The sequence below is a fragment of the Melanostigma gelatinosum genome (genome assembly GCF_949748355.1).
Source record: "Melanostigma gelatinosum genome assembly, chromosome: 2".
In the NCBI taxonomy this organism is placed as follows: Eukaryota; Metazoa; Chordata; class Actinopteri; order Perciformes; family Zoarcidae; genus Melanostigma; species Melanostigma gelatinosum.
In genome coordinates, this window is record NC_136635.1 from 1,567,501 (window position 1) to 1,594,312 (window position 26,812).

Sequence of the window (26,812 nt, forward strand, 5' to 3'; positions counted from 1 at the left end):
ATCACTGCAGGGAAACACACACACACACACACACACACACACACACACACACACACACACACACACACACACACACACACACACACACACACACACACACACACACACACACACACACACACACACACACACACACACACACACACACACACACACACACACACACAATTTTAACGAGTTGACATTTCTGTGTGATAGCAGGCTATGTACTTTCATCACTGACTGAGGACAATGTATGAAGGATTACTAACATTGTAGTGTTTGTAGTGCACTATGACACCCGGAAGGTGTATTCAGAACAGTCAAATATGTAACGCTGGACACTTCTCACCCTCAGCGGTCTCTATCTTGGCTACGTAGCCAAGATGGACATGAAGTCCAATCAAACTTCTGTGGTGACCTCTGTGTCTGGTACCTATTCACCATTTTCAGAAGGTGCTGCGAGTTCCACAAACCATCTCTGCAGCTTTGCGGACGCTCTATGCAAGCTTTTCTACAGAAGTACAACTTTTCTCTGACCTTAATAACAGCGCCACTGATCAGTATTTGCTATGGGAATAATAGGTCAAGCTATGTGCAATGTGAAGGGGGTCCATTGCTGACAAATCCCCTCAGCTCTAGGGAGCTTTTTAACTTCTTTCAGCCTATTGTTTTGGTTTTCTACCCAGAGTTGGAATGTTTTGGTTCAGTCTTACTGCTCTCATCATGTTGTTCCCAGCAACAGTGAAAAAGCTCAGTCTGCTCTGATTGGCTTGTGAGGGAAACATGGTGCACCTTTGCAAAGGTAATATTCTAATGAGCCTGACCTGATATAGAAAGGGGAGCCAGATCTGATTGGCTTGTTAAATCACAAGTTGTTTTATCTGGACAGCCCAAAACGTTCTTATTTAAACGTTTGGGAGTTGGTAGGTACTCCAGATACCCACATAGATAAAAAACTGAGTTTCCCAGTTCATGTCCTTCATCTAAAGACGCAGATATTTGTTCGAGACCCAAACAGGGTTAAGAGGAGTTTGAATATGTGACTTTTCATCAGGGGAACACAAACATTCCTCCAAATATATGCTCATATTGCTTTGCGCCTGCTGGATGTGGAAAGGCTCCAGTTGCTGACATGTTAACCACATTAACTTTGTAAGTTGATAATGTTACAAATGTTAAGAGTGATTTTTAACTTGTTCCATACAACGATACTAAGACTGAAACTAATTGGTATTTGTTGTTGGCTGTTTAAACAACGACAAAGTAAAAGCAAAGTCGGTGATGATTCCCTGTGGGTTGATCATACTGAAGCCATTGTAACATAAAAACCTACACTGTAACCATGCTTTAACTGTAACCATGCTTTAAGTAATATGTCTGGTAAATAAAACAGAGCGAGAAATACCAACTACCACATGACGACTCTGGTGCTTTTGGACTGGGGAAGAAGTGTGTGTGCTGCCTCCCTGCCATGGATTCTGCTGAAATGTTCAGCACTGCACAGCGTGACAGCACTTGTGCAATGTGTGCCCAAGTTCAGCTAGTTGCATCAAAGAATGTCCGGCTGAAGATGAAGTTCTCTTTTTTTCCACACAATAGAGGAATCTCGGATAACACTGCTGAGGAGTCGTTCCCTCTGTACTGTCTGTCAGGTGGGATGGGACAGGACTGATCTCTAGCATACCAAGTCATGGCTCTCACACAAATCAGTCTCTTTTGAACTGGAACTCCACCGACTACCAATCTTTGGGGTTAACACTGGAAAAGTGTTTTCATTGTGCTCCTTCATGAAGAGCAGCAGCTGTGGTCAGGATTAATTCATGTCAGTTGTGAAAGATCGGCGGTGGCAACACGTTTTCATGGCAGAGACATGTGATTTGCATGACAAAAGGCCTCTTGCTGTCTACTGTAGGTTTAAACACCAATACAGCAACACAGTGTTTTGTCAGCATGTGCCCTGGTATCTTGGCTTTGAGTCTTATTACAGTTAAATGTAAACTTTTTGGGTCCTTGCACAGCAGAGTCAAAATACAACATCTGACCATTTATCACCTTGATGCATCTGTGAAACCAAAACAAGCTGTAATTGTCCCTTACATGCCACGTGGCAGGGTTCTGCCAGTGAGGTCAGAACCCCCGGGGCCCCAGATCTTGTTGTCAAGGAGGGGCATCCCACGATTGTCACTTTCACCCACAAACAGCGAGTTTTTCACCTGCTGGCGAGAGCCGTCATCATCTGGAAAGGTCCCTCCACTGCACACACAGACGGGTAGAGGAAGTTATTGCTCTACACATAGTAAAGACGACATGTGTGGAACAAAACATTTCAGATAAACACAACTCTAAATACAACTCTACTCGACACACTTTTAGTCCCATACTTTTGTGAATTTTGTTTCCACTACAGATAGAACCCTCTCACTGGATCCATTCAGCAGCAACCAAACAGAGGAACATCTGCACTTTGTCACTGCATAGATTTGTGGGCTGCCATTATTTAAAATCAGGGTTCAGGGAAATAAAACAATGAGGGTCACTGTTGATTGTTGCTGGGTTATGGTTTGTGCAGGATTTCCTGTGTCAAGCTGGTGATGGTTATCTCTTAACTGCAGCTCAGCTCACTTGGAACCTCAACTGACATGGTACTGCAAAAAGTACTGGGTACTATCCAGAACTTTTGCGAGTGGAAAAACACAAAGAGGGCAGTTCCAAGCTAGTCGAGTTGAGCCTCGCCATACCATGCAGTGGAAATGAGGCTAACGTAATCAGTCCGGGGATACGCAACACAAAGGATAAATAACTGGTCTATTTATTTGTATCATTTTTGAGAGTGTATGTGTGTGTGTGTGTGTGTGTGTGTGTGTGTCAGCCTAGTTTTGTGTCCTTTTCCAACATGTAACAAAGGAGAATTAATGGTGATGGTAAAATAAAAGACTATCATGCAATGAATGAGAAAAACAATAAAACTATTGTCATTTTCTTCAGATGCTCGTTCTATGAGTGGGTAGGAGGTACTTTAACATCGATGACTACTTCTAACACCTGGGACACACGGACATGTACACAGACAGCTGCAGACATGAGGGGCGCTACGAGGTCACCACGGTCCCCGGACGTCCACAGAGCCGACACGCACACCCTCTGATGAAGACATTTATGGTTACATGGACCCTAGTGGACCTTTGTATAACTTCGGTTTAGGAGCATCTTAAGATAAGGTGTTTTTGGGAAACATCTATTAAGCTTAAGAAGGATTTACAATCCTTTTAACATTACTGTAAGATAACCTGAGGCTAGAAGTCAGAGAAAAGCTCATTGACACTGCAGTACATTGTAAAGAGTTCTTATCGTAGGAGCACAAAGTTCAACAGTAAGATGTTTGTATTAAAAGCACACTTTAAAAAAATTATACATTTTTGTGATAATCAAAAGGGAAAGTAGACTATAAATGATAAATCACACAGTGCATATTGTTCCAATGGTATTTCTAAATGACTTCTAAATTCTAAACTATTTGTGATAAAGTCACTGAACTAGAAAATGAGAAACCTGAAAGCTGAAACCATTTTGAATAATGAACGTACGGCATTACAGCATTCTGCAGTGTTCTCTGTAATCCACAGTGTGAGTCTGTCGACCATCTATCACTGCAGTTAGCTGAAGCTAAAACGATTGAGCTAGATAGCTGCAGCTCGATGCCGTATGCACATGAGGTCTTTTCATACCTCTCTGTGGAGCAATGTTTATATGTAACAAGTACAGAGTGGTATTAAAGGGGAACCAGATCAGTGGACCCGTCATGCCTCGTACTACTCAGCATGAGAAGACAGCCGGATGATGTCTTCTGTGGCTCAACACTGACTGGTCCAGTCTTTGCTCAAATGTTCCCTCCAATGCCGACAGAAATGGAATCATTCTACATTAATGAATGTCAGCATTGGCAGTTTTGTTGGATGTTGTCGCCGCAACAGGAGAGATTAGCTTTCTCCGTCAATATAGCAGCAGTGGAGAATTGATTTCTTAAGTGGACTATCAGCAATGATTGGACATCTACATAAAGGTGGTGAATTTCACTTGAAGGTCAGGATATCTCAAGCTATGCTGCACAGTTGTCTTGCGTCTCTCTAACCTTCATGCGAGTGTTACACTAAATAACTGGAGAGCCTTTAAGCACATGAGCATCATGCCTACCAGGTCTCTCTGCCGATCAACACATTGGACAGGTCGTACTTAAAGCCATTTTTGTGTATGTATCTAAATGTGCATTCACATTAGGTGTTATTAAAAGACCTGCGCAACATAAAATGGCTGAATCTCATCTTTCTGTGTATTACAGTCAACATGTGGTCAGCTGACCTGACACAATGAAGCTATGGATTTAGCTATATTGACATTTAAAAAGAACGACCGCAGAGATCGTTAGAGATGACAAAAGCTCATCTTTTCTAACTGTAGTGGCACACAGCCTCTGTTCCCCCGAACACACTGAGACACCAAGCTGGCGTTTAAATATTCATACATGCTGTTTTCATCTGGGCACCCTGTTTTGTAAAGTCTGATGAAAACTTCTCACCAATTCCCACCTTTGTGACCATCACACCCCTAAATGACTTCCTACACTGCATCAAAGCGCTCTGTTCCCCAGCATACTCCTTATAAGGAGTTTTCCAATTACTCTTACAGACAGAGTGAGAGAGAGAGGATCATGCATACGCTGGTAAATACAAACAGAAGTCCATTATTTCTGTCCATAGAGATATGAACAGTGTGTGTGTGTGTGTGTGTGTGTGGGGGGGGGGGGCTCATACCTCGCTAGAGTGAGGCCAATGCCATTATCAGCAAATCTAAACGAGAAAGAGAGAATATTACCACACTGTGAGGACAGCAGCAGTCTGAGGTCTCCAGTGAACACACACACACACACACACACACACACACACACATATTTCTCCCTTTTATCTTTTCTATTGAACGTGCACAATAGAAAACAACCTGTGCTGCATGAACATAATGATGGTATTAAATACATGTAAGTTCACAAACTTCTCCCAGACAAACATACATTCAGTCAACTAATCACTGTAACTCTATCACTGTAACAATGTCGTAGGCCTACATACTGGCAGTCATCCAGCCAGACATCCCCTCCTCTCAGCCAGGCTCCGTGGTCCTGGTTCTTATAGGCTACAAAATGGTGGATTAGAGCAGGGACTCTGGGTTTGAAGGGATCAGCGTCCTGGTGGGGGCCATACCTAAACAATTCAACAGACACAGAGAAGAGATGACAGTGTTCACTTGTAATGTCATTGTATTGAGATGCATTGTATACCTATGAGTGTGCTGTGCATGCAGGGCTGCAAAGTAACTAATTACAAACGTTGTGCAATACACATGTATTTCTTATAGAACTCTATTTTTCTTCTTAGAGTTGTTAACAAACATTTCGACAAACATATAAAACACAACAATTTGTATTTCTGAAGGAAAATAAACCCACTTTAAAATATCTAAACCAATGTATATATGCTCTGTATAATCAGTATATGATTGGATCAGAATATAATACTCCTTTGAACATCAGTATGAAGTCTATTGCAATAGGGCTCTGCTTATCTTTGATGTTGTTTTACTCTGATTCGACTCCACATGGACTGAAGGCCTTTGCATACCAAATCCGTAGTTTTCATAGAAAATTGTTAAACGTTTGAAAATAAATACAACCTCATGTTGTGTAGAGGTTGTGCTCTGCTAACCGATTTATTCAATATCCCTGTTTCGGACTAGCACCATCCATCGCTCTCACATAATTCATTCAGTTTAGCTTCAAATCAAATAATAAAACACCTCAGACTCAGTGTGCAAGCTTTCTGTGCGTAACTCTTTTGATCAGATAACGGATTATAAAAATGCATAAAACATATGCACTTGGTGCGCAAATGTTTTTAGACTTGAGTTGGACATGGTCTTATCACAGCCCTGGCATGAGTATGCAATTTGAATACAGAGCCAGCTACACAATGTAAATACACTGAAAACATACTATCCTTGAATAGGATCATAAATAGGATTTGATATGATGAAAATCCGAAAGATTACAGCTTTAATTGATTTGTGTTCATATTCTTTCAGCAGGACAGAATAACTTAGAGTTCTGCTGTTCCTGTCCAGTCAGGATCACTTTCCATTACAAGTTGATTTTGACAGTCCGAGAGAAAGCTTTGTGAGAGAGACAGCATGTCCTCCCTTTGCAGAGCGTCATTGCAGTGAGAAGGGACTGGTGTGTAGGGTGTATTCACATGGAAATGATGAGGTCAAGATGACACTGAGCACATGGGACTAACTATTACACAGACTGCTGTTCTACTTCTGCACTTCTTCTTGAGTTGATTTCAAAAACACTCCGTGCTGTGATTCCATTTTAAAATACCAACATTTGTTTGTTTCAAACCATCAACAGCAAACATGACCATGACAGACTGTAAATCCATCATGCTGAATTATACTGGCTGTGATGTGACATCAGAGTGTTTGTTTGTTACAGGCTGACCTGGCTCCAATCAGAGACAGGAAGGGTCTCTTGTCCTTGTCGTTTGCCGGGGTGGTCTTTACTCCATTATCAAGGATCATTCCAGCCTGGAACAGAAAGAAGAAAAACGACACGGTCAAGCATATAAGACACCAAACACAAATAATAAAGAATTTAGCAATGTTAGAAATAAGTTAGACATAAGATTGACAGTCAGAAGTTGAGTTACGGGTTTTTGCTATAAACAGATTCTCTATATGAATGTGAAATTAAGTGAATATTGAAGTTGCACTCTAGTGATTAAAATAACAGACTTTTTAGTTGAGCTGAAACAATTATTTTAGTGTTATTTCCCACCAAGAGAAGAGCACATTGCTTGTTGGCTTCTTTATCCAATAAATTAGGTGCAACTGCAGAGAATAAGAATCAGAAACGGTTTATTGCCAAGTATGTTTGCACTTAATAAATACATTTGACTTGGTGATTGGTGCATGACAATAAACACAGTGGAATAGTATAGCGACATAATTAAAAATAATTGGGTGAGCCACAATTGTTCTTGCCCGCCTCACGGTCCAACAAGTCACGGAGGGCCGGCAGATTGCAGCCAATCACCCTCTCAGCAGAGTGAACGATGCGCTGCAGTCTGCCCTTGTCCTTGGCAGAGGCTGCAGTGTGGTGGACTCAGTGATGGCAGTGTAGGAATGCACCATCATTGTCTTTGGCAGGCTGGACTTCTTCAGCTCCTACTTGAGGTCCTGGGTTATAATGGAGCCCCAGAAGCTGAAGGACTCCACAGCGAACTCAACCATCTCCACTGTCTTTACGGCATTTTTAAGTTGTTTTGTCTGCAGCAGGTCAATAGATGGTCGATCTCCTACCTATAGACGGACTCATCCCCACCAGAGATGAGTCCAATTAGGGTGGTGTCATCCACAAACGTCAGGAGTGTAACGGACCGGTGAGTAGGGGTGCAGCTGTTGGTGTACAAAGAGGGAAAGCAGAGGGGAAAGAACGCAGCCCAAGAGACTGAGACGTGTTTCCCCAGCTTCAAACGCTGCTTCCTCCTCGGTGGCTCTGGGATTGATGGTTGTGAGGCGAGGCCCCGGCTGAGCTGTGGTAGGGGGAGCTGGTTGAACAGCCTAGCTCTCATTGATATCACCAGTGTCAGTGAATATCCTGCTCGATGTTGTGGTCCTGACAGTGTTTGTGGAGATTTAATAAAGATGTCTACTAACCCTGACCTGTTCACTTCTCTCTCTGGTTTTAAAATGTCCGTAGCTTTGGGTAGCTGCTCTCATCTCAGACATGTGAATTTGTTTCATCATGTTATGAACTTCAAATAGCCAGGCTTGTGCGTGTGTGATAGTTTAAACCAGCATTAAGGACTGTTTGACATCAAGAGGGAAGAAAGACTCGTCCACACTGACTATGGGCGACTGTGACTCAGTGGTCGAGCAGGGTAGTCCTTTAATCAGAGGTCAGGCGGCTCCATCCCCGGCTTCGTTAATCCATGTCGATGTGTCCTGGGTAGGCTGTGCAGGCTGTGCCTGCGGGAGCCACTTGGGGTTAAGTGTATAGATGAATGTGTAGTTAGAGTAGACTGCATGGTAGCCCCTGTCATGTGACGTATGTAGCTATGAAATGCATACTTACAAACTTTTATACAATAGGTTTCTGGTTTTCAAACGAGCCAGCAGTAAACGATAAAAAGAGTTGATATTCGTTAGCATGCTGTAGCTACAGCTCATAAGATCTAACAGTTGTCATTTCAGCCGGCCTTTGTCTACTTCTGCCTGATATCAAGGACCAGCTATTAACCAAAATTTCCAAGAATTTCCATAAAAAAATGATCAATTAGTAAACTATTGAATGACCTCCTTTCACATCCAGCAGAAGCATTCTATTGCTCCTTTGACACATTGAATTCAAGTCCAATATTTGCTTTCCTTGTAGCTTTGGGTTGGTGATAATAACCAACTCCTGGGAAAAAGATCTGGCTCTAAAACTGCTACATCTGTTCAGCTGCTCTTTTACTTAAGCTCTCTGACGTTTTTTTGTTTTGAATTTGGAAGTTCAACCACAGCTCCTATAAGTCTATAATAAACTGTGTAGCGGACACTCAGACCCTTGAGGGCAACAATTTAGGCCAATAAAACGAATTAAAACCACATATTTTGATCTCACGGCCATCACAGCATAGAATTATGCATTCTAATATATCTATCTAGAGCCCTGGCTTCACAATTCTAGTTTTTACTATTTAGCACCAGATTAAGCCCCTTTCTCATGGGGCGAATATATGCTATTGTCCTGATGTCCACTTGAGGCATAGCTATTGTATTATGGAGCAATGATTAGCAAGACAACTTCAAGTCAAAATCCCCCAAAGCATGAAGTATAATAATATTATATCCATCCGTCTCAAATCTCACTAAGTGGAGCTTTCCCATAATCATGCCAGAAACATTCAATTTAACTTCCATCTAAGTAACAAAGCTAACAGACACACGAGCCCAAATCCAAATATTACAAATGATACAAATGCTCCTCAGTCAGTTTGCTGCTTCAAAACAAAGACAACCACTGTGTTGCTGCTGTAAACGCCCAACCTGCAGCCCTGGCACAACCTCTTCTCTCACAAACATCCTGGGGTGGCAGCCTGACATGAGCTATGCTCCCATTAAGATGATCCAGATTAAAAGGGAAGGAGGGTGTGAGGTGGTGGGCACAGAGGAAGGAGGGTGAAACAGTCACACTTCCTCTCCACCAGCACCTCATAAATCTCTCTCTGCTGGGCTGAGCTTGATGCCGCAGGTGCCTCCAAACTCTGACCTGTCCTCTCCATCTCATCCCTCTCGTTTGGCTCACTTTCTTCTGTTATCTGTTTTTTATTCCTACTATTCACCAAATGCTTGTCCTCTCTTTTTTGCATAGCAGGTGACTACCGACACTCTGTACTATAATCTTCTCTCCCTTAGCTCTTAGTGATGTTGTGTTTTTAGTATTCAAATGAATGCTGATGAAGTACAGATTTCTCTAAAACTAGTTCCAAACGTATCGATGTGTTGCATTGGCTGTTGGTTTTCAGTGACACCTTAAAAAAGAAAAACCCAGTAATCTAGGTTTTAGGTGGTTGTGCTATACGGACTTCTAGTCATGGAAACGCATGTAAGAAGTCACTGGGGTCACTTCATCACACACCTGTGAATATTAAACATCGAAGGCTTTCAGTGTTAACAGAATGGAACTCAGTCTCTTATTAGACCCTTCTTGCCTGGTGAATGGCAAGATTTTTCAAATGTCAAACATCAAATTTGGAACACAGGCTTCCTTAATTTAATTTGTACTAAAAGCCCAAAATGAGATAACCCATCACTGTGACATCTTCAAAGTTATTTTCTTGGAATTGTAGTTTTCAGAGCCACAGAAGCAGCCTGGTAGCATGGCTCGTCTTGTGGGTGCACACATTGAACACGTCTATTTTCTTGAGCTATTTCTGATGTCTTGTAAATATTACAAATACCTTTTCAACAAGCGTGCATGTCATTGTTGGAATGCTGTTCAGCTCTTTCACCAGAGGGGTGCTATGACTTTTCATATTTCTAACCTTTAAACTTTTTGAATTATTAAGCTTTTTATTTTCAATGGGATCTCTATGGGTGTGTATTGCGCAGCTTAGAGTGCGTGATGTCACCGCTAGAGTGAAGAGCAGCTTGAGATTCTTGTGAAAAAAACATTTGTATTTTGCCACTGTGTCCAGAATCTTCACTCTTCATGCATACTTTCTGGATGTAGAAGTATTGTCCTTTCGTAGAAAAATTACTGTGGAATCCCACAGATTTACACATTTGACACAGAAGCCGTTAATTGAGAGGAAAACAAAACTTTCTGCTCCATAGAGACCAATGTTAAATTTTGCTTCAAAAACATCTTCCACAGAACACGGCACCCCATTTCTAGATCGCCAGTTAAGCCACATTCTTTACACTACAGACACAATTTTTACAGGATCTGTTTCTCAAGTCATCCTTCCTCTCAATTATTAATATCGGAGCAATAGGAGGTACAGTTATGGGAGTTTTGATGATTTGTTTGAGAGGTGTTTCCCTGTTTTATCTCCATGCAATGGCTTCAGGCACACAGGTGTTTGCGATTGAGCCAATTAGTGATGTTGATAAACACACAGACTCACAGACACACATGCACTTCTCTCTCTCTCTCTCTCTCTCTCTCTCTCTCTCTCTCTCTCTCTCTCTCTCTCTCTCTCTCTCTCTCTCTCTCATACAGTCATTCAGGTCTTGGAGACTTTTAGAGGATCCCCCCCCACACCCACACCCCCCCCATTTTAAAATAAAAACACATGATTTGTTGCAGCTGTTACGTGTTGCAGCTCGGCCAATCAGATATGAGTTTCCTGATTCGAGTGACATTTACACACACAAGAGGGAGAGGCGAGGAAAGACATGGCAGAGCAGGACAATAGTCATGTAAGCTGTAAAAGATAAAATCTCCAAATGAGAAAGTTTGCCAGCGATATCAGAGTCTCACTCACTCACTCACTCTTTCTTTCTTCCATCCTTCTCACTCACTAATTGTTGGAATGCTGTTAAGTCATTCAGGTCTTAGGGATCTTTAGAGGTCTTTCCCCCCTCCTCCACCCCCCCCACACACACACCCCATTTCAAAATAAAAGCCCCAGAGAGTGAATTCTAACTGAACTGCTTTTGATGAAGCCTGTCATTTAATAACCTCTGTTTATGTGTGTCAAACATTATGATTATGTCTCCTCTCCCCCTCCCTCCCCCACCCAGCACCACCCTTTCAAAATAAAAGCCCCATGGATTAACTGTATGTAAACATTAAGCTCAAAATTCGGCTTTTTTGTTGAAATAATGAATGCTCTTACTAATACTGCGACAACTACTACTGCTGCTAATATTTCTAGTATTACTACGACTACTGCTGCTACTACTTCTACTACAACTTTTGCTGTTGCTACTATTACTAGTGCTATTACTGCTACCATCAATATTATCACTACCACTACTGCTATTACTACCACTACGACTATTACTTATACTACAACTGCTACTACTGCTATTTATGCTACTACCAGTACTAATACTACGACAGCTATTAGTAAGACTGCTACTAGTACTACTACTACTGTAACTTCAAATACTGCCATTACTTTGTTGTAACGTTAGCTGTAGCTATATTATATAGCTACAGCTAACGTTAGCCAACTAGTGCTGCACAACTGTCAACATCTGTATATATAGTATCAATATATAGTATATACACGGATTGACAGGAGCCGCGAGAGCGCAGCATTAGCATTAGCGTTAGCGTTAGCATTAGCGTTAGCATTCGGGGAATTCTTCGCAGCTGTGCGCAAGCTGTCTGTGACGCTGAACACACCTCTACCTGCCTCAGCGGCCTGTGAAAGGCTATTTAGCATCGCAGGACTAGTCTTCAGCCCATGAAGAGCGAGACTGAATTCTCGCAATTTTAAAAACTAACTTCTTCTGAAGATGAACAGGACATTTTTCAGTTTCAAGTAATGACTGGGTTGTTACTTTCGGTGCTGCTTTAGTATTGATCATGTTTTGATATTTGAGTCATGTTGTGGATGATCAGATGGAGTTATGATGGTAGCAGTCGCCCAATTGCAGATTCAGCTTGAGCAAAACCTTTGCCTATTGTGTTCAAATCAGGCCCACAGGAGTTGACAAGGCAGGTGTCCTTTCTCTAAACACTGACCTGATGCATCAAGTGGATATGTTTTGCTGAACATAATATTATGCATTTGTCCTCTACATCCTCTAGTCTAATGAGCATACTTATAAACGCACTGTTACAACTCCTTCATAGTGTCATATTGCTTTTCGGAGAATTATGATGATAAGTTCATAGTAGATGCAAAAGTATAGTTATGTACAATATATTATGTTGAACATTGTTGCTCCTGGATGGATCACAGCCAACCCAATTATGTTCAACACAGCTCCATGTCCTTGGTCATGGTGGCCACAGCACTTAAAAGAATAAACTTCATCATTCTCAAAATTCTGACCCTTTGCTTTTTTATTAACAGCATTTACTTGTACTTTTACTTTCAATGAACAGGTTATGATGTACATTTAATATCAGAAAATTACTTTTGATACTGAAGTACTTTTGTACTTCAGTACAATAAATATCAGATACTTTAAGACTTTTACTCAAGTAGTATTTTAATAGGTGCCTTTTTACTTTTACTTGAGTAGTTTTCCAGTAAGGTATCTTTACTTTTACTCAAGTATGGCTTTTGAGTACTTTATACACCACTGGTTATCCTGTTTCTTTGTTGTTGGAATGCTGTTAAGCATTCCAACTATTGTTATCCTGTTTCTTTATTCAACTTCTTCTATTTCTTCCGTGCCCCTCTTCTCCTCCTTCATTTTTTAAGCTACAGAAACCGTTCAACTATTAAAATGTTCAGCTCTTTCACCAGAGGTGTGCTATGACTTTTTATATTTCTAACCTTTAAACTTTTTGAATTATTAAGCTTTTTATTAGTGATGTTACGAGATGTGCCGACGCTCCGAAGCGTGTGTCGAGTAATGGAGGGGGCGTTTCCTCGAAGCGCGTATCGAGGCTTGCTTCATTTAGGGGAGGAGCCAAAAATGATGACGTCCAAAGCCTCGCTGCCCGGCTGTACCACGTGACTGCTTCGGAAAGTGGTTCAGATTTTGCCTCTGGAGTACTGGGAGAGGCAAAAATTCCTGTATGAAAATTGATATAGACTTGCTCTTGCGTTTTTGTGCACGCCAGCATCTTCTGTACCCTGTGAAAGGGTGTTTTCATAGGCCGGAGAGGTCGTGTCAAAAAAAAGGAATCGTTTAAAACCAAAAACTGTTGAGAAACAGTTATTTCTGAATAAAAATTAATAAAATGTCCCCTGTCCTGTACATCACTGTCCAAGTTACACAAGCATATTCAGTCCCCTCTTCCTAGTTCCACAAGCACTTTCACTGTCCTCTGCCTGCTTAAGCCTATGCCATTTTCCTAAAGTGACATAATAACATTATTACACAACCTGCCATATCATATGATACTACCATTTTGGGAAAATTTACACACACAGAATACATTCAAAAAATATTTTATTATGCACATATGTGATAATTTATGTACAGAAATGATTTGGTCATACATTTTTGTAATTCATAGTCATTCTTAACAGCCATAACAGACACAAAAATTCAATGAATCACATTATGTGGTTCAGATACAGCTGCCTGTGATTATACACTTGGCCAGTAGGTGGTTTCGTGTGCACATGAAGCTTCGAGAAATGAACCCTTTCTCGAACCAATTGGCTGAAGTGGTTCGATGCCTCATGAGGCTTCATCTCGCCATCACTACTTTTTATATTTTCAATAGGATCTCTATGGAGAATATTTTCAAATGGCTTCAGGCACACAGGTGTTCGCGATTGAGCCAATTAGTGATGTTTATAAACATAGACTCACAGACACATGTGCACATACACTCCTCTCTGTGTGTCTCTCTCTCATACAGTCACTTATGAGACTTATGAAACTTCTTCAACTTTCAAATCCTTCAACTTCCTCATACTTTCAGCTAAAGACACCATTTCAAATTTCAAATCTTGAGAAAACCCTGAACTATTCAGCATAACATAATTCAGCAATTTAACTTATGATTTTTCAGCCCTTTTCTGACTTTATAATGGGTGTGTATTGCGCAGCTTAGAGTGCGTGAATTCCGGGTACCCTTAAACGCCTCTTCTTAACTTCACTACGGAACAAACCAGGCCTTCGACATTGTTCTCTGAGTCATTGACCGGTAAGTAGCACAGTGTGTTTCTATACTCTACTTTAAAAATGAAGCTTCCACATTTTACAATGGCATTACAAGTGGTTTCTAACTCAAACAGGGTTCAAAATAAGCAAGAAGAGTAAACATTTTCCCGGTGAACCAAAGAAAAACTGTATTGTTAACTTACTAATACTAGCGAAGTGCTAACGTTAGCATGGCTGCTAACGTTCGTCATACGGCATTTTGTTGTCAAACTGTTGAAGTCTACTTAAAAAAGACTGTACTTGCATGAACAACAGGCCTTGCCTGTTCTCTACTTCCCGGCTGATAAGAACAGTAGCAGAATAAAACACATCATGTATGATAAGGTACATGTGTGGATGGATATAGCTAAGTTACCTAGCGAGCTAGCTAGCAAGCAAAGGTAACGGCCGTGCAGCTGACGTGCATTATACTATATTGATCCCGGTAAGGGGGAAATTTGTCTCTGCATTTGACCCATCCCTGTATATAGGGAGCAGTGGGCTGACTATGACAGGCGCCCGGGGAGCTGTTAGGGGTTCAGTGTATTGCTCAGGGACACTTCGACACATGACACGTCCCAGCCAAGGATCGAACTGTCGAGTTATAAAGTAAAGTCCCACAGGACACTGTAAAGGGTGTGACTTCATCTCTCTATTAAACTGACAATAAACCACTAAGCTAATTAACAGGTTATTTCTAATATAAAACTAGTCTTTTTCATCAAACTATCCTGACAACAATATGTTTGCTGTGGTAACATTACAGTCAGAGTGTTTTATAACTGTTTGTTAGTTTTACCAGCAGCTAAAGCTGTTCAATTATTATTCTGGCCACTTCATGTGTCAATGTGTAAATCTGAAACAGAAAGTGACCAATAGACATGATTATACACAAGCTTTGTGATCTTGAATTAGACCTTAATGTACAAATAACCTTTGTTCATATAATGCTGATAGTATCGTTCTGTAGTAATCCACTAATATAATGCAGGCCCTATAGGAACATGACTTTATATATTCAGTATACAGAGACATTAGACAATCCATTATTAGTCCACAGTGAGCCCTCACATAGAGCTGAGATGGAGCTGTCATTAGTTGTGGGTGTTCTGTAGTTCTGCTAGTTTTAACCCTTTATTGCTCATACACACAGAAGATAATAATATTGTGTTTCCTCTCTTAGGCAAAGAGAACATTGATCAACATCTGTGCTTTGGCTGGTTAAGTACGGACATGCTGTAACTGAAATTGACAATAGACCACATAACTTGATGTGTTTAACTGTTAAGTATCTTAAACTAGGGCTGCAACCAACGATTATTTTAATAATCGATTAATTGGGTGATTCTTTTTTCGATTAATCGGATAAAAAAACAAAAGCATTAATTTCCAACCCTTTATTCAAAAACAGAACTGATCTTCAGAAAGTGCACAAACAGGTTGCTTCTTGAACATCCCTGAGCTGTTAAAGTAATAATTAAAAAACAAAAAAAACAAATGGACTAACACAAAAAACATACATGTGAACAAAAATATGTATATTTTTGTTTAAAGGGACCTGAGCTGTCGGCACAATAAATCATTTATAAAAAATAAAATACAAATCAGAAAACTTAACAGGATTTGTTTGAACGTCAGAACTTGTTCTCTACACTACACGCACAAACTGAATCATCACCGTGGTGCTCCCGTGCCATATCATGTCGCTTTTGCATATCTTGCAGTGAACACACTTTTTCAATTTATTAAGTGTGAAATGCTCCCACACCTTGGCCGACTTAGGTCGTACTGATTCCTCTGCCTCCGCCATGTTTCAGAACAACGTTACGGGTCCGATGCTCTTTCCTCTGTTGTAAATTGTTTGATCGCATGTTTACTTTTATTGTGAAGAGCATGAAAACGGAAGTGATTTTACTGTGAAGAGACAGGAAGTAGCATGATGCATGCAATGTGCTATGATACGACAACAAGGATAACGATAAGTGAAAACCTAACGTATATGTCGGGTGCAAGAGCGTGGTCTGTTCACTGTAACAGTTGTTAAACTGCAGTTTTCAGGAAGTAAAGTGTTCCGTTCAAAACCAGATGTGTCTTGGTCGTCATTAGAAGCTCCACTTCACACAACAACTGCTGTGCTCCGCTCTTTTTTCCCCTTTTGTTTTTGTCAAACATCTCCGCGACTTATTGAGTGGCATAATAATCGCGCGACACAACGAATCGATTATGAAATTTGATAATCGATAATGAAAACTATTTTAAAAATCGATTATCGATTTTTATCGATTCGTTGTTGCAGCCCTATCTTAGACCTTTTCCTTTTGTTTAGATTGACACCAGATTCATTTATTTTGTGTGATTTATTCTCTCTAAAGCAACTTAAATATATATATTGAAGACTAACATAAGTTCCTGGGAAATTCTAGATCTTGAATGAGACTTTGATAATTAACAAGGAAATAAAATGAGCTGTAATGATGGTTTTCTGAAATTAAACTAAACATTTCACCCTCCCGCTCCTCCTTCTATCCCCCTCCTTTCTGTCTCTGATTGCAGACCATCACTGTGACTCCTTGCATCTCTGAAGTGTAAGTTCACACACATGAATTATGATTTTGCTGTTACTAAACTAATATTACATTGGTTTACATTAAGAATGACTTCCCATCCTAATGTAGTCTCGACAGGAATTACATCCATCCATTACGTACTCAACACGCAATGACCCACCCTGAATAACAGTTTGATCTAGATTGAAATGAGCTGTGACACACTGGTTTTCTGAGAGGAAAGTAAAGATCATTTCTTTCTCTCTCTCCACTTCTTCTGGCCTCCTCCTTCCTGTCTCTAACTGTAGATCAGAGTTGGTGTCTCCGTGGTGACTTGACAGTAAGTTCACATGTGAATCAACACTTTTACTTAAAACACTTAATACTGCAGGTTTTAAACACACTGTAGTGAAGTTGTAGTTAGTGAAAATGTGAGACTTCTAAACAGCTATACCATCATTTCATACCATCATATACATATCATTTCATGATATTTCACATAAATCTGTGCACTATTACCTGTTATACTGTCATGATGTGTTTACATTATGATCATGTGAGCAGACACTTCACTGAACTTTTAGCTTAGGGTAGAAGTTACTTAGTTTGTTATTCAGACTGCTGTCTAATGTGCGTCTTTATTGTGTCTTACAGGTGTCCTGCTGTCCCCTCTCCTCTATCATATTGGCTCTCTGTCTTTCCTATACCTTCAATCAACTCTGTCTAAGCATTGGTTCCTCTAGCTTTCCTGTCAATCTACCGCTCTGTCTTTGATATTGGAATTCATTCTTTGTATCCCCCTTCTATCCCACTCTAGCTGTTACCGAACTTTCCAAACCTACCGAACCTTCTGAAAAACTTCTGAACAAATTACTGGAAACTGATTTCTGAAATCCTATATTCTGAAGTAAATTACATGGTCATCACAACCTGTCTGTTGAACGAAAACCTGAGAGTCTCTCATCTCGCCCACTCTCTGTCTCTCCACTGATCCTCTGATCCACTCACTTGCTTTGGGTTACTGGTACCTGATCTATCTTTTAAGAAATCTGAGAGATTCTCCTCTCTCACGCTCACCTCTTTCAATCTTCTATCTACATCACATACATCTATAGAATACTATTACTGTTTGTACAAACAGTACAAAACATTTGAAATATACTAAGAGATTTTTTCAACAAAATTGAACATATAATTGAAAAAGACATGCACATAATTTTGTTGTGATTGAAAATGTTACACTTCTATCACAAACATTTGGTAAAATAAATTATAATTTCGAATTAAATCTGGTCAATTTCCAAATATATAATTTCTTGTAAAAGTTCATGATTAAGTTAACATAATGAAAGGAAACTGCATTCTGGTTAATATACATAAACAACTACCGGTAGTGAAAATCCACATTAGAGAATAAGTCTCGTTGTTCCTGATCTTTGTTGCTGTGGAGTTCTGTTGGTTTGTACCCAGAGGTTTCTTTTGGTAACAGATATTTCACATTGTTGTTTACTTGACCAGTCTACATACGAGTAAAAGTAATACCACTACATACATTGTATTCATTATTATTTAATTTATTTAGATTATTTTCCATATAAATTATAAATATAATTGATTGAATCATTCAGTGTTTTGTTGTTTAACCTGTTCCTACTGAAATAAAATCCAGACTATTTATGAGGAACTGCATTCATTTGGAGCGGCTGTTTCCTGTCTGCAGACCAACGTTCTTCAGAAGCATTCATTCCACTATTTCTTCCGTCTGCCCTTTTTTTTGAAACTTCATTTTTTAAGCTATAGAAACCGTTCAACTATCACAATGTTCAGCTCCTTCAGCTCATCTCTGCTATGACTTTTTCTATTTCTAACCTTTAAACTATTTGAATTATTAAGCTTTTAGCAGCTTTTTTTGAATGGGTTTCTATGGAGAAGATTTTCAAATCCTCTTAAACTTCAACTTTCAAATCCTTCAACTTCCTCATACTTTCAGCTAAAGACACCATTTCAACTTTCAAATGTTGAGAAAACCCTGAACTATTGCCGCATTATTCAGCTTTTTGATATATTTTACACTTTTTGAACTGCAGCAATTTAACTTTTATGATTTTTCAGCACTTTTCTGACTTTATAATGGGTGTGTATTGCGCAGCTTAGAGTGCGTGATGTCTCTAACTGAATTCTAATTGAAATGCTTGTGATGAAGCCTGTCATTTAATAACCTCTGTTTATGTGTGTCAAACATGATGATTATGTCTCCTCTCCCCCACCCAGCACCACCCTTTCAAAATAAAAGCCTCATGGATTAACTGTATTTAAACGCTGAGCTCAAAATTAGGCTTTTTTGTTGAAATAATGAATGCTCTTACTAATACTGCGACAACTACTGCTAATATTTCTAGTATTACTACTACGACAACTACTACTTCAACTTTTGCTGTTGCTACTATTACTGCTACTGCTATTACTGCTACTATAAATATTATTACTACCACTACTGCTATTACCACCACTACTACTATTACGACAACTGCTCCTACGACTGCTATTCATGCTACTAAAAGTAGTAATGCTACTACAGCTATTAGTACGACTGCTACTAGTACTACTACTACTGCTACATCTTCTACTGCCATTACTATTACTATTACTACTACTACTGTGATATTAAATACTACGACCAATACTACAGCTATTACTATGACTGCTGATACTACATCTTCTAATGACTAATACTTCGACTACTAATAATACTTACTCTTACTCTTGAGAAAACCCTCAACTATTGCCAACATGATTCAGCTTTTTGATATCTTTTAAACTTTTTGAACTGCAGCAATTTAACTTTTATGATTTTTCAGCCCTTTTCTGACGTTATAATGGGTGTGTATTGCGCAGCTTAGAGTGCGTGATGTCACCGCTGGAGTGAAGAGCAGCTTGAGATTCTTGTGAAAAAAACATTTGTGTTTTGCCACTGTGTCCACAATCTTCACTCTTCATGTATAATTTCTGGATGTAGAAGTAGCTAATATTGTCCTTGTCGTAGAAAAATTACTGTGGAATCCCACAGATTTCCACATTTGACACCGAAGCCGTTAATTGAGAGGAAAACCAACTTTCTGCTCCATAGAGACCAATGTTAAATTTTGCTTCAAAAACATCTTCCACAGAACACGGTACCCCATTTCTAGATCGCCAGTTAAGCCACATTTTTTACACTACAGACACAATTTTTACAGGATCTGTTCTTCAACTCATTCTTCCCCTCAATTATTAATATCGTGCAATAGGAGCTACGGTTATGGGAGTTTTGAGGATTTGTTTGAGAGGTGTTTCCCTGTTTTATCTCCATGAAATGGCTTCAGGCACACAGGTGTTCGCGATTGAGCCAATTAGTGATGTTGATAAACACACAGACACGCGCACATACACTCCTCTCCCTCTCTCTCTGTGTCTCTCATAAAGTCATTCATATAAAAGCCGCACACACATGATTTGTTGCAGCTGTTACGTGTTGCATCTCGGCCAATCAGACATGAGTATTCTGATAAGTTTCCTGATTCGAGTGACATTTACACACACCGCGACACAAGAGGGAGAGGTGAGGAAAGACATGGCAGAGCAGGACAACAGTCATGTAAGCTGTAAAAGATAAAACATCGGACAATCTCCAAATGAGAAAGTTTGCCAGAGATATCAGAGCCTCTCTCTCTCGCTCTCTCTTACAAATTCTTTCTTCTCTCTCTCTCTCCCTGTCTATGTCTCTCTCTCATACAGTCATTCAGGTCTTAGAGACTTTTAGAGGACCCCCTCCCCCCACACAAACACACCCCATTTAAAAATAAAAGCCCCAAAGAGTGAATTCTAATTGAAATGCTTGTGATGAAGCCAGGCATTTAATAACCTCTGTTTGTGTGTCAAACATAATGATTATGTCTCCTCTCCCCCCCACCCAGCACCACCCTTTCAAAATAAAAGCCCCATGGATTAACTGTATTTAAACAAGCTCAAAATTTGGCTTTTTTGTTGAAATGATTTTTCACTACTCTCCCTCTATCTTTCTGTGTCTCTCATACAGTCATTCAGGTCTTAGGGATCTTTAGAGGTCTTTCCCCCCTCCCCCCCACACACACACACGCCATTTTAAAATAAAAGCCCCACAGAATGAATCCTAACTGAAATGCTTGTGATGAGCCTGTCATTTAATAACCGGTTTGTGTTTATCTAACATTATGATTCTGTCTCATCTCCCCTCCTCCCCCACACCCCATTTCAAAATAAAAGCCCCAGAGAGTGAATTCTAACTGAACTGCTTGTGATGAAGCCTGTCATTTAATAACCTCTGTTTATGTGTCAAACATGATGATTATGTCTCCTCTCCCCCTCCCTCCCCCACCCAGTCCCACCCTTTCAAAATAAAAGCCTCATGGATTAACTGTATTCAAACGTTTCGCTCAAAATTCGGCTTTTTTGTTGAAATAATGAATGCTCTTACTAATACTGCGACAACTACTACTACTGCTAATATTTCTAGTATTACCACTACTACTACAACTTTTGCTGTTGCTACTATTACCACTACTGCTACTGCTATTACTACTACCATAAATATTATTACTAACACTACTGCTATTACTACCACTACCACTACTATTATTACTGATACCACAACTGCTAATACTGCTATTCCTGCTACTACCAGTACTAATAACCAGTACTAATACTACTACAGCTATTAGTACGACTGCTGATACAACTACTTCTACTACTTCTTCTAATTACAAATACTTCGACGACAACTTCTACTACTACTGCTACTACAAATATCACTACTGCTACAACTAGTACTTATTCAAATGCTACTCATACTTATACTGCAAATAATACTTCTACTACTACTACAACAAATATCACTACTGCTGGAATTCTTTTAAGCTACAGAAACCGTTCGAATATCAAAATGTTCAGCTCTTTCAGGAGAAGGGTGATATAACTTCATATTTGTAATCTTTCAACTTTTTGAATTATTCAGCTTTTTGCAATTTTTTTTAAATTGGATATCTATTTTCAGCAATGTTTTTGAGATTCATTTCAGCTTTCAGCATTCCAACGCATTTTCAGCAGGAAATGCATTTTCTAGTTGTGTATGTAATTGTAGTGTGAACATTTTATATTGGCACATCTGGCTTGTTCTGACAGAACAGCCTAGTCCAAGACCTTTTCCTCCCCTGGCCCCCGTCCTTCCTCACTCACCCTGTAGTTGGAATGGGCTCTGTTGTTAGTGAACTGGCCCATAGGTGTGTGTTCGGTGTGTCCGGGGGAGTACAGACCCTCTGAGGGCCCGGTGGGCACATGGTGGAAGATGAACCAGAAACCTGTTTCCTGAGGATCACACACAAACATATAAAAAGAGTATGCTTAATTCCTATAAATGTAGAACAATAAAGCACCCATGCAAATGTGTAGTTTCATGTCGAGACATTTGTAATCAAGCTCGCACACACTCCCACTCCTACTACAGCCTCGCCTTTGCCACTCTGCATGTCAGCCTGCCTGTTTCTGTATTGTTCTTCACTCGTATGCAAATGAGATAAGTTATTACATTGGCGGGGATGAATGAGACTCCATTCCGCCCGACGTATCCTTGTAAAATCCCAGAAGTACGATCATAATTGGCACTCTATCATGGTGAAAGTGCGACTGCCTGTGTCTGTTGTCTGCTTCATTCTGAAGTTAATAGGAGCACACAACCATTAATCTGACCTGGCACTGCAGTAATGAGACAGACCTCCACCTGGAGAGAGATGGGGGGGGGGGACTCACCTCTGAGCCTGCAGCAGCACAGTTGATGAGGTTGTTATTGGGGTTGGCGATCCAGAAAGTTGAAGTGGCGCTATAAAAAGTGTTGGAGAGGAAAAAGAGAAAATAATTGTTCTTATTGGATTTCACCCAAATGGTTTGAACCAGTTAAACTACCGGTAGGTAATTAAAGATGTGAACACTGCCTCTCAACACAATAACAGTAACTGAGGGAGAGGAAATTACATATGAGCTTTTGAATTGAAAACAGTGGACTATCCAAAAATATCCACCAGAAACATTGAAGAAGCTGAGTGTCTTTACCAGCCTGCCCTTCAGCCATCAGAGCTGGGCTTTTCTTTTCTACCTTAACCGCTTTGATTCCACTTCAGCATCAAATATCATTTCATCAAATTGTTTTAAGTTGTATTGCTGATATTTTGTGTGAGTTATGAAAACATATCTGCAGCTCATTTGTGATTGATATGGTAAGAGATGCTTTGTGGCTGTAGTTTTTAATGAATGTACTACATTACATCCTCTTATCTTTATGTCTACTGTACATCAATACAATAGGGTCATCAATAATAAAGCTGGGGAACGCAGTTTTTTAGTACTATGACTAGTACTTGTACAGGTTACTGTATAAAGATTCATATTTAAATGAATGACTAGTACTAATACAGGTTACCCTATAAAGTACAATGTTTATCAGCTGTCCAGATCGTTTCTTCCACCTAAGAAATAACAGCAAACTGAGATCTGTCGTATCAACAGCTCAACGAGAGATGATCATACATGCATTTATCTCCTCACGCATTGATTATCAAAAAGCACTTCTCCCCTCACTCAGTGTATCTGCTCTTAACCGCTTGCAGGTAATCCAGAATGCTGCCGCCAGATTACTCACCAGGACAAATCGACGGTCTCACATCACCCCCAGAGTTTGATCTCTCCACTGGCTCCCTGCAGCGTATAGGATCCACTGTAACATTCTCTCTCTTACAGAGCACTACACCGTCAGACTCCTACATATGTGGCTGAACTACGACACCCTTATTCACCAGCTTGTGCTCTCAGATCAAACATGTTACATGTTCTGTCTGTCCCACGCACTCGCCTCAAGCCCGAGGCGACCGAGCTGTTGAGGCAGTAGCACAGAGGTTGTGGAATTCTCTTCCTGCACCCTACGGTTCACTGAGTCTGTAAATACTTTGAGAAATCAGTTTCAAACATTCGTGTCTTGACAGGCGTTTGGGTAAGCTCCATGCACCAGGTCTGCACTCTAAGTATGTATTTACTGTCTATTGTGCTTTTTCAGTTGGTGGTAAAGTTTCTATGAATGTATGAAAAGTGTTTACTCTGTTCTAAAGTTGCCTACCTAGAGCAAACACCATTCCCTTCACTCTGGTTTGCTTCTGAATTGTGTGGCAACACTGTAACAGATATAAAATCTTCAAATTCATCAGTGTATCAGAAAATTCACAATATGTATTTAATATCTTTTGTAAGTGGACATTTAGGAATGATGGTGGTGCTAGAAGAAATGTCAAGAATGGACCGACATATGTTGGAATGCATCCTCTGGGGTCTGGGGAAGATGTTGTGCAGAAGGAGGACGACAGGCACGACAAAAGCAACGAGCTATACAGGACATAGAGGATAACTTACATCTTTTGCAATTCATGAAAATGTTGTGTTGTCCAATTTAGTAGCTTACGTACAAAGATAACACAAATGTGTCCAGTGGCAGTTTGTTGAGCATAAAGTGCCACTAAATAAGACCTGATGCCGTCTTGATGCGACGCCTGTTGCACTTGTAATGGAGCGCTAAAGTAAGTGCTGCTGAACTTGGAATATTGTGTAATGTGTATAATGTAAGAGCAATACTATTATCATGTCAGCCTAGATAGGTCTGCTACATCCCTCATCTTGACCTAACTGTTAACTCTCTTTGCAATTATGCAGCCTAATAAGGATATACATGCCTCTTCCCATTGCACCCTCCAGCAGCTCACTTTGGATGAGGAAGAAATGAGCTCTGGTGTAAACAAGGTCTCAGCCAGCCCTAATCAAGTTGAGTCCGCCTCAGGCTCTCTGATGTGTTTTCTGTCAGAGAGGATGTCCTGGGCTGCCTCGTCCCTTTATCCCCTTCACTGTGCTTACTAGGAGACATCTCAACAATACATCTGAGTAAAACAAACCGCAAATTACTCCTCGTGGCCCAAACTATCGCCAAGAAAACTATCCTCATGAACTGGAAATCAAGGAATAATACACACATCACACACTGGAGAAACTTAATGATCGAATATATTTCAATGGAAAATCTAACCTCATCCATCATATACAATACAACAGAACACCACTCCACCTGGTCATCCCTCACCATGTTTCTGCAAACGTGACACCACCCATTATATTAATATTGAAATATGTATAGTATATATACCGGTGTATATATATATTTTTTTTTTTGTGTATTTTTTACTATTATTGATTTCTGTTTTGTTTTTCTTGCCGGACAACCAATTGAAACCCACGTGCATGCACACATGAACATCCATATGCACACATACTTACCTGTTTTTCTTTTTCTTTTTGGTTTGTTGTGTTCTTTTTATTTTCTTTTTTATTATTATTATTATTTTTATATATTTTTCCACCATCTCAAAAGGCTCAAGGACATTCTCACACACACACACACACTGACTATATGATATTTGCTGGCTTTTATCCCACTGTTCTTGTCATCCTCTTGTTGTTATGTCTATGTATTGTCTTAATATTGTCTCGTGTCTTTCAATAAAAAATTTATTAAAAAAAAAAAAAGAGAGAGAGGATGAGAGGGAGGGACGGCCAACACAGAGAGCAGAAACAACGTCTCTTTTACAGGAGAATCTTTTGAGGAATGTCACGTGCAATGCTTATTAGAATATACAGCTCATCACTTGAGGACTACCTGTCCGTTCCAATACCAATAGTACCATAGTATGTGAGAAACCCTAATTACAAGTATGAACCTAAAAATGAGCATATGTCCCCTTTAAAGGAGCAATGCTTCTCTGATACGCATTAAACTGTGTCAACACCTTCCAAATGTAGGATTAAAACACCACGTTTGAAACAGATATACAGGGGAATATATCTATGAATCCAGAAACAAACAGTGGCATCAGATGTGATATTTTAGAGCTCCCCCTCAATGTCACAAATGAGACTACTCTGGCTGAGTACAGGACATCTAAGAGACATACACACCTGTCACTGTGTCCCTAACACACCAAACATGACAGTGATCAGTTGAGTCTGTCTCTGTAGCTGTCAGTGTTCTTTATTTTGCTTCAACCTTTACACGTTTAGATGACTCAGGCATTTGCAGACAGAAGCTGCAGCCTCAGATGGCACAACATCCTGACTGCTGGCTGTCAGAGAGGATCCAGGCCGGGACGCTGACATGCAGCTGCTCAGTCTACAGCGGTTTGTGTAGCCTCTTTAGTACAGTGGTGCCCTGTAAGCCACATACTTGCTTGCAGTACACAAACAGTTTGTGTCTGTATGTTGATGGAGATAAAACAGAGAACAGGCCTTTTCATCTCCAGCCTGTCCCATTACTTGTGTTTATCATCAGTTCTCTCTCTCTGAGATGTTGCTCTGTTTGTTCATTTCTGCATATCCGTCTTGGATTGTTAGACTTTTAAGTAAGTGTGTCAGTTATTGTTGGCTTCATTCGTATATTACCTTTTGTTAAAACACAATTTGTTTTTCATAAATGTGCAAATTATTTTGGGTTTCTCAGAAAACATCTTTCCACACATGCACCAGGCACAATGAGAAAGTTATTATAGTTCCATTTTCAGGTGAGGGAGAAAGAAAGCAGCTTAGGGTAATGAATATGAATAGAAATGGCAGATATGCAGTTTTGCGCCGCAGCAGATTAGCATGTGGCAGCACTACACCTCAAACCTCTCCCCCCCCCCCCCCCCTCAAGGTCTTTGTCTCCCTCTGCCTCAACCCTTCCAGACAACGTGGCTGTTGTTGAAGGTTTACCCGTTTACTGAAGCCTGGAAGTATTTTACTTTTTCAAACGTACTGCTTGAATTTGACTA

General features: G+C 40.1%; 1 protein-coding gene across 1 annotated transcript in view; it reads right to left on the reverse strand.

Annotated features, from left to right (window-relative positions):
- The window catches only part of cemip (cell migration inducing hyaluronidase 1), a 206,771-nt gene that overhangs the window by 34,932 nt on the left and 145,027 nt on the right, over positions 1–26,812 (reverse strand). Inside the window, exons 15-21 of the mRNA XM_079287577.1 lie at positions 22,728–22,797; positions 22,158–22,286; positions 6,530–6,615; positions 5,103–5,234; positions 4,791–4,826; positions 2,080–2,235; positions 1–4 (exon numbers count right to left, since the gene is read on the reverse strand). The exon at positions 1–4 is cut by the window's left edge and continues 177 nt beyond it. Of these exons, the coding sequence (XP_079143703.1) occupies positions 1–4; positions 2,080–2,235; positions 4,791–4,826; positions 5,103–5,234; positions 6,530–6,615; positions 22,158–22,286; positions 22,728–22,797 (613 nt within the window). The remainder of the gene's footprint in view (positions 5–2,079; positions 2,236–4,790; positions 4,827–5,102; positions 5,235–6,529; positions 6,616–22,157; positions 22,287–22,727; positions 22,798–26,812) is intronic.